This window comes from Camellia sinensis, chromosome 12 (assembly GCF_055761805.1).
Source record: "Camellia sinensis isolate YWXY chromosome 12, ASM5576180v1, whole genome shotgun sequence".
NCBI classification, from domain to species: domain Eukaryota; kingdom Viridiplantae; phylum Streptophyta; class Magnoliopsida; order Ericales; family Theaceae; genus Camellia; species Camellia sinensis.
In genome coordinates this window covers 105847368-105855892 of record NC_138972.1, presented here as the reverse complement: position 1 = coordinate 105855892, position 8525 = coordinate 105847368, and the positions used below count along the sequence as shown (strand labels likewise).

At 36.6% G+C, this 8525-nt stretch overlaps 1 protein-coding gene across 2 annotated transcripts; it reads right to left on the bottom strand.

The window, feature by feature from the left end:
* Nucleotides 1–1240: 1240 nt before the first annotated feature.
* Nucleotides 1241–7896, bottom strand: LOC114322715 (GABA transporter 1). 2 transcript variants are annotated; one of them, XM_028270085.2, is made up of 7 exons: nt 7330–7896; nt 5771–5893; nt 4172–4266; nt 3877–4063; nt 3607–3737; nt 2182–2397; nt 1241–1772 (listed from the first exon to the last, which is right to left on the bottom strand). In XM_028270085.2, the coding sequence occupies exons 1-7, from the start codon at nt 7574–7576 to the stop codon at nt 1377–1379; spliced, it is 1395 nt and encodes a 464-aa protein (XP_028125886.2). In that variant the 5' UTR covers nt 7577–7896; the 3' UTR covers nt 1241–1376. The 2 variants fall into 2 exon arrangements, with proteins under 2 accessions (XP_028125886.2, XP_028125888.2); XM_028270087.2 differs by lacking the exon at nt 5771–5893 and having other exon boundaries at nt 7330–7886.
* Nucleotides 7897–8525: the final 629 nt, after the last annotated feature.

Here is an 8525-nt window from a genome sequence, read left to right as displayed (position 1 = left end):
AGTGGCTGGTAGTGGTGGCGGGTGGTGGATGGTAGTGGCGGGTGGCGGATGGTAGTGGCGGGTGGTGGATGGTAGTGGCGGGTGGCGGATGGTAGTGGCGGGTGGATGGCAGGTGGGTGGTGGTGGTGGTGACGGCGGCGGCGAGGGGTGGGTAGTGGTGGCGAGTGGGTGGTAGGTGGGTGGTGGCTAGTGGTGGCTGGTGGGTGGCTGGTGGATGGTGGTGGCGGGTGGTGGCTGGTGGTGGCAGGTGGGTGGTGAGTGGTGGTGGCGGAAGACGGTGGTGGAAAATGGTGGCGGGTGGTGGCTAGTGTTGGGTGGTAAAAAAAAAAAAAACTGAAAACTCAAAATGGAAACACATTTTTTGTGTTTTCATTTTTTAGCTAAATTTATAAACTGAGACCACTGATTTATAAATCAAAAATTTTACCAAACAAGTTTTTATTTGAGTTTTTTAAATTTTTGTAAATATAAACAGAAAACTGAAAACGTAAGTGTTACCAAACAGCACCTAAACATTTCAGACTTTAATTTTTGCCTTTCAATTTATCATAAGAGAAATGCAGAGTATAAAATATCCGTGTTTCTAACGAGTCAGTGTGATTTCACAATATTTAGAAAGAATGTGAGTGTAATTTACTCTTAAATTATTTAATTCTTCCACTTTTCAATTGCCAAAAAAACAAGAAGAAATTATTCAATGCTCTAAAGGAAAATGGGGGAGACCCCCTAGCCCCCAGTGGGTGCTGATTGGCTCAATTTTTTTTTTATTTTTTTTTATTTTCATCCTCTCTTGGACCCCATGTGTATGTGGGGGCGGTGGAGTCGTCCCCAACTGGGTATGCAGCATGATTGTACTCTAAAAATATCTTATCTTTTTGTCTTTTTCTTTTTTTTAATCTATCTTGGCAGAATACTATTCCATTGAGCAATCACTTACTAGAGAAATAGCAAATAGTAGATGAGAATACAAAAAACTTCTAACTAGGTCTCGTTTGGGAACAGGAACAGATTAATTTAGTAACTTTTTGATTATTTGACTAAACTATAAGCTAAAAAAAATTAATATGTTTAAGATAACTTTTTAATTTTTTACGAAAAGATGTACAAAAAATAGAAAGAAAATATAATCTTTGACTTTTTGGTATGAGTTGTTGACTTTTTGAGTAATTTAATAACTTTTTGACTTTTTGGTTAAAAGGGAGTATTTCCAAACGTGGCCTAAATGTTAAATGCACAGAAATGGCACAAAAAAATATATTATGTGGTTGAAATTCAGTCTTAATATAATGTGAGTCATTCTTAAAAAAAATCTCAGATATACAATATGTTTTATGTGTTCTATTTCTATACACCTAACACTGTCATCACTTGGGGTGTTACAAATCATGGAAGAACTTGTAAGTTTTAATATCTCGTACAATGAACCTAACTGCACCAATGCAACCCAAAACTGCAACAACCGAGAACCAAGCAACAATGGCCAGGTTAAGAAACAGCAACAAATGTCGAAGTCTTGTATTTTTTAGGGTTAGGCCTGCTTTCAGATATGCCAAAACGGGGAAGACGAAGTCCAGTGGAGTAAACCCCACGGCTCCACAGATGGAAACAAAATCTCCAAAGAAAGGCATGGCTGCAGCAACAAGCGTTATAAGAACCATGTAGATCGAGGTGTAAATAAGTCTGATGAGATGGTTTTGAAAAGGGACTCGGCTAGTTGTTTTGCTGGACAGCATTCTTTCCTCGAAGTATGCATATGTTGGCCTGCAATATATCTAATCGAAGAAAGGATGTAATAAATAAGAAATTTTATTCGATGAATATGGGTAAAAATGACACATCTAGAACCCACAAAAATTATTCTAGGAGAGAAAATATTGCTAACAAGTGGCAGTAACAGTGAATTTTTAAGTGAAATTTGGGCCAAGAAAGGTAAGAATTTCCAATGTCAAAAAAAAAAATAAAAAAAAAAAATATCATGAATACAATACGAGTAGTATTATTCTCATTTCAAAACATGGATATGGTCTAATTACTATATATCCCATTCTCATCAGCATCAATTGAACTTCCAAGACAAGCACAAATCGTTTTATGTGACATCAATTACCCAAAATCCATGACTTCAAAAAGCTTGAAAATTGATTTAAACAAAAGGGCTGTGGGGGAAAAGTTGAAAACTACCTGAAAGCATCCCGATATTTGAATCACAGCAAAAAGATTAGCCATAACAGTTGTCCACTCCGGGATAGTAAGAGAAGCCACAATGTAAGGCTGGACATCTGATCCAAATGCCCAGTAGCCAGAAAAAGCTAATTGCCAGTAAGTCAAAACAATAATACCATAAGCTGTTGATACACCTTTGTACATGTTCTTCTTTGCAGGTTCCCTCATGCTACTCTGAATAACAGTCAATTATAGTTCATTTAATTGTCACAATTCAACTAACTGTCACCATTTGCATGTATAAACTCTATAAAGTGTTATGTTAAACAAACACCAAAGCACTTTTCAAACATATACTCCATTAAAGGTACCAATAAATTAAGGGTAAATTACACTGACACCCTCGAGAGGTTTAGGTTTAATACAGACTCCGCTTCCACATTTTGAACATTACATAGATTTCCCGTCAGTATTTGTCTGTTAATGTGGTTAACAACAATTATTGAATAATTTTTTTGTCCTTTTACAATCCACCATTACCTGCCTCCCACCACCACTACCTTCTCCCTCCCACCGTCCACCGTGAACCCTTGCTCTTGCCCCGCCTTCTAGACCTTATGATGGTAGTAGCCATGTTGGGGGTTTGATGGCCTTAGCCCCCTCCCTTGAAAGTGAAAACATCCAGCCATAGTGGCAATGAGTCTCCCTCGAAACATTAGTGGCAGATGGGGGTAAGGTACTCATTGATTTCTGTCCAAAGACAAAATTGGTGGTGTTGAGTCACCAATCTCTCTCATTGACAAAATTGGCGTTGTGGGTTTATTTTGAGTTTGATTTGGGTTTGTCACTGATATTTGACATTGGTTTTGGGTCAGATATTGATTTGTGCGTGGTTTGGATTTAGAGGGTCCAGTTTGAGGGTTTTGGTTTGATTTGCAATGGGTGTAGTAAAGAGAAATGAAAGAACTGATGAGGTGGTGATTTGATTTGCAATGGTGGTGGTTATGAAGTTTGGAGGTGGGGTTATGGGGCAGTAGTGGAGTTGATAGTGGTAATGGTTAGGCTGGGTAGAGAGAGGCGGTGGTGATGAGAAGAGGGGTGGTCACAGTGTAAAGGTGTGCAATGGAGGGGTGGCAATGGAAAAGGAAGGGTGGAGGGGCTGTGTGAGTAGTATGGAGGGAGAGTGGGGGAGAGAGATGGAAGAGAAACAGAGGAATAGAGATACAATTGGTATTTGAAAATTTTATTTTGCCAACATCATTCTAAAGTCAACAGGCAATGTGTAATGCGACAATTAATTAACCTCAGAGACGGGAATGTAATTTCTAGAAGGGTGTTAATGTAATGGAGACAAACATTAGGGGGTGTCAATATAATTCACCCATAAATTAAATAAGACTCACGGTTATAAAATATCACTCATAAAGATCATGATAATTTTACCTGTATTTCTGGAAGCATTGCATCTCCAAATGAAAAGGCTATTGCCCCAAGGGCATTGAATGCTCTAAAAATCTTCCATGACGAGCTTCCTTTTAAACTGTAGCTAACTGATTTTCTATCAATCTTATTACCTACAAAACAATGTTTCCAATTTATATATATATATATAAATCGATAGTCGTCTGCTTGATGAAACTAAAGGAAAAATCAACCACTCTTTCTGGTTGCACTCAAAGAGAAGAAAATAACAAAAATGGATAACAGGCTTACCATTATATATAGTGACTCCAATGGTTGTACCAGCAAAACCAAATGTGCTGAAAGTGCACAGTGCATTTACCCATCTCAGTGAATGGATGTCCGGGAGCTGAGAGAGAAAAAGTTCAAATGCCCCAAAGATAATAATGAAATGCTGCAAGGTTAAGGTACCATCTCTGTGGTAGTATTTATATACTGCCTGCACAAATTACCCAAAATTTTTTTTAAAAAAAAAAAAAACTGAAATACTACTGGTCCCATTCATTGGAATGGATCACGAAGTCTGGTCTCATACAGATACACTAACCTTAAGGCTAGTTCCAGCAGCAATATGAATGGCAATGTTATTACCCAAGGAAGCCACCTGTTGAAAAAATGCAATAGACCAGTAACCCCAAGTTCCTTCAAAGTCAGGAAAGATGGTTATAGTCAACACATAAGTACAAAGTAACAACAGAAAAAAAATGCAACCATATGACTTGAAACTATATTACAAGTGCAGCAGCAAACCAATAAGATTCAGAGAAAATCGACCATAACATTCAGCTTAACCAGTAACCTGTGCTGGATCCATTCAGCTCAATTAAACAAAAAACAAAACAAAAAGCATAACACCCAAGGAGTGGGAGAAAGTTATTTCCACCAATATCAAGAGCATTTACAAATCAAACTTAAGGACGGTCACATCACAATATGAAACAAAGAAAAGAGCATCTATGCAGCTACATGAAAGATTGAAATACATGCCATGCAAGTGATAATCTGAACATGAGTTTGTATTAATTACTAATTTACTAATAGGAACTCGACCAATATGCCAAAAGACCTGGGTCCAATGGAATGCATGAGATCAATTCCTATATTTCATTCCATACCAGAACAACTCCAGGATATTTTAAACCAATAGGTTGCACCCTTCATGGTTTGAACTCTTGCATAGTACCAGCTCTGATGAGGGGTGACAAATCTACTTGTCCAATACGCCAAAGGTCCAAGGTCTAATGGAAGGCATGAGAACAATTTTTATATTCCTCACATGCTGGAATACCCCAACTCATGTCTCATACCATAAATTGGGCCACCAAAATTGTAACAATGTGAGTGTTTGGGAAGTGACTATTTTAGAGGCTTTTTTGCTATTTTAATAGGCTATTTTAGTTTTTGTGTTCGGGAAGTTAGGATAGATTTTTATTTGAGTTGTTGTATTGAAAAATGTGTTTGAAATGATGTTTGAGGCTGAAATTACAAATTTGTCCCTATCCTCACTTTTTTCAAAATTTATCTAAAGGGGCAAATTATCATTTACCAAATGTGCCTACACTGTGGGCCTATGTTAAACCTACATTGTGCCTACACTGTCAACGTGACAGTGTAGGTTGCCCCACGCCAATTTGTATTTTTTTTTTTAATATAAATCATTGGTCTAGGGTATTTGAGACTATTTGACTTTTTTAGTGTTTGAGACTATTTTAGCCTCAAAAGTGGGTTTCCAAACACCTCCAATAACTCACTGTGGCAACACTGAATAACAAATATTATCAATTGTGTTAAAAAGACAAACTAGAGATTCATGGTTCATCAATCAAGCTTTTATGGTGTCATAGAGCATTTCTGAACACATCAAGATTACATCAATGGGAAACTATTTCTTTTATTATTTTCCTCTTGTTTCCATCCTCAAAAGAAAGTACGGCAATTAAATCGGAATAATGAAATAGATGAAATTGCTTTCCCATTGTATATTGAGAGGCAGGTATAATTTTAGCAGAGATCCCTGTATTGCAAGCTACATTCTACTTGACAAACTCAACCCAAGACAGGTCAACAACATCCTAATTGAGAGAATTATACATAGAAGGAAAAAAGAGTCCAATTTTCAAAATAAAGTCAAGAAGATGATACCAACCATAGATGCTCCTGGCAAGATGTCGGTACGTGGTTTGCTTCTTCCCATTCCATCCCCATAGAGACGCGATCAAAAAACTGGAGTACCACGTAGCAAGCGTAGCACTCACCAAACTAGCGACTCCTAAATTAGGAAAAACCAATCAGTGTATTTGATTTGAGTTTTCTGGATTAAGTTTTTTGAAAACTGAATTTTTTGTTTTTCGTGTATTTTGTTTTTAGTGAATATTTTTAAAATTTTAAGCATTTTTTTACTTTTTTAGATGTACATTACTTAGATGTATCTAAAAAGTAAAAAATTTGTGAAAAAATATTTTAAAAAATTAACAAATACGTAAAAATACGAAAAACATACTAAATTTTCATTTTTTTTAATATATTTTTGGTATTTATTGAATTTTTAAAAGATTTTTTCACAATAATTATACTTTAATGTATATTTATGTTAAGTGTGCCTAAAAATTTTTTTAAAAAAAATTGTTTAAAATATTAAAAAAAGTCTGTAAAAATAAAAAAATACAGAAAACAAGAAAGTAGAATTTTCTGAAAACTATTTTCAGAAAAACGAAACCAAACAAGCTGATATCATCATTGTACTTCCAATAACTAACACTCCGTTTGGGAATCTAGGAGAGAAAAGATTTGAAATAATTACATAAGTTAGGAGATAAAAGAAAAGAACAAACATGTGTTTTCTCTCACTCTGGGAATGGTTTCTCTCATATTTTGTTGGGTTAAAACTAGATAAAAAGAAAGAAAAAAAAAATTGTTTCATGTTCTATTTTCAAAATTACCTTTTATAGTGTCATTTTTTAAATTTCTTTTATATTAAAGGGTCATTTTGGTAATATAAAAAAATAGTTTGTTGGTTTCTTTTTATCTCCTAATCTCCTGATTTCGGGAGGCTCAAAATGCACCCCAAAAAATGGTTGGACACCCCCACTCTCTCTCTTTAGAGCCACCCCTTTGGGAGGGGGTTGAGAACAACTGGTTGGAGCTGAGGTGGGCTTGCTGGAGGGATGCCAGAGCTGCGGAGTGGATGGCTGGAGCTAGGGTTAGGGTTGGGAGGGTGATGGGGGTAAAATTGGAATTATCTAAAGCATTCAATGAGAAAATAAAAATTCAAATTTGACCTTGAAGTGCCCTAAAAAATGGGGTGCCTAACCAACATTTTGGAGTGCATTTAGAGCCACCCCTTCACTTTTTAGAGAGGTTCAAAATGAAAGTTACAAGACAAATAAATTTCCCTTTCTTTTTTCCCATTTTTATACAAAAAGCTGATATGAATCAAGAAAAATGCATATTTCTTTTACTTTTCTTCCCAATCACTCACCCAATCCAAAGGAGCTGTAAGTCTGTGATTTCAAGAATAACAATAATAACATTTGAAACAAAACACAGCATCAACGAGCCAAATCAAGAAATTTTTTCTTACACATTTCTTATTAAAAATAACAACAACAACAACAATAACAATAACAATAATAATAATAATAATCAAGACTATATATATTATCATGTTTGTATGATTAAATAAATGTTGAAATTAGAAATAAATACCGAGGGGCCAACCGAGAGAAGCGACGGCGAAAGGGAGGGGAGCGTAAGCGGCTGGGGTGGCGATGGTGGTAGCGATGTGGAAAGCAGCGTGCTTCCATGTCCCTCTAGCTTCATGCCCTTCTGCTGCCGCTACTCCAACTCCTTCATTTTCTTCATTGTAAACCCTAGAACCCTCTACTTCTTCTTCCTCTGCTGCTGCTGCTGCTGTTGTTCCTGCAGGAGGTGTTGTTGAGTGGTCTGAAACCATATTAGGAATTGTCGTTGTTGGGTTGATTGAGTAACGATTATTGACATTATAAACAGAAACGAAGAGAAAAGTCCCCAATTTAATACAGGACCACAGAATTATGATATTATTATTGTATTCTTGACTTGTGAGGACATGAAGGTTGAATACAGAGAGAGAGAGAGAGAGTGAGAGTGACTGGTTTTTGTTTTGAGTTTTCAAAAGAGTCGACCTCACTTTGAAATGAGAAACCAAAACACAGAAACGGCAATTGACGGAAGTCTGTGAAAACTGCAAGACGACAAGATATTTTTCCGGCCTCTCGCCCCCACCCCGTTTAGACCATCTCCAACGGTGAACCAAACCCAGCATCAGATTTAAATTTTGATGAAAAATCCACTTTTTCACGCTCCAACGGTTGCACCAAAGTCATACCAAAATGAGAATTCAGCAAACAAGATATCAAACTGAGATCAAGACACAGATTTTACCAAATCACTGTTACGGACCGTTGAAAATGGTACACCGGTCAACCAATCGGTTGCCCGGCCGGTTGACCAACCGGTCAACCAGTAAAAGATTCAAACAGTTTAGGAAAAAAAGTTCAAACCGTTAAAAAAAAAAAAAAAAAAAAAATTTCCCTAACCGGTCAACCGGCCGGTCGACCACCCCGGTTGTCCCGAAAAAAGTTCAGAAAGTTCAAAAAAAGTTCAGACAATTCGCAAAAAAAAAAAAAAAAAAAAAAAATTTCCCTAATCGGTCAACCGGCCGGTCGACCACCCGGTTGTCCCGGGATAGATTTGGTGAAGGTGAACCGTTGGAGCCTGAAGTATCAAATTCAGGAAATAACCATTTTTTAACTCAGATTTGGTGAAATTTTTGATTCACCGTTGGAGATGCTCTTACACACACACGCATCATCTTTTTCATTTTTTTTTAAAAATAATTTTTATTTTTTAAATACGATATG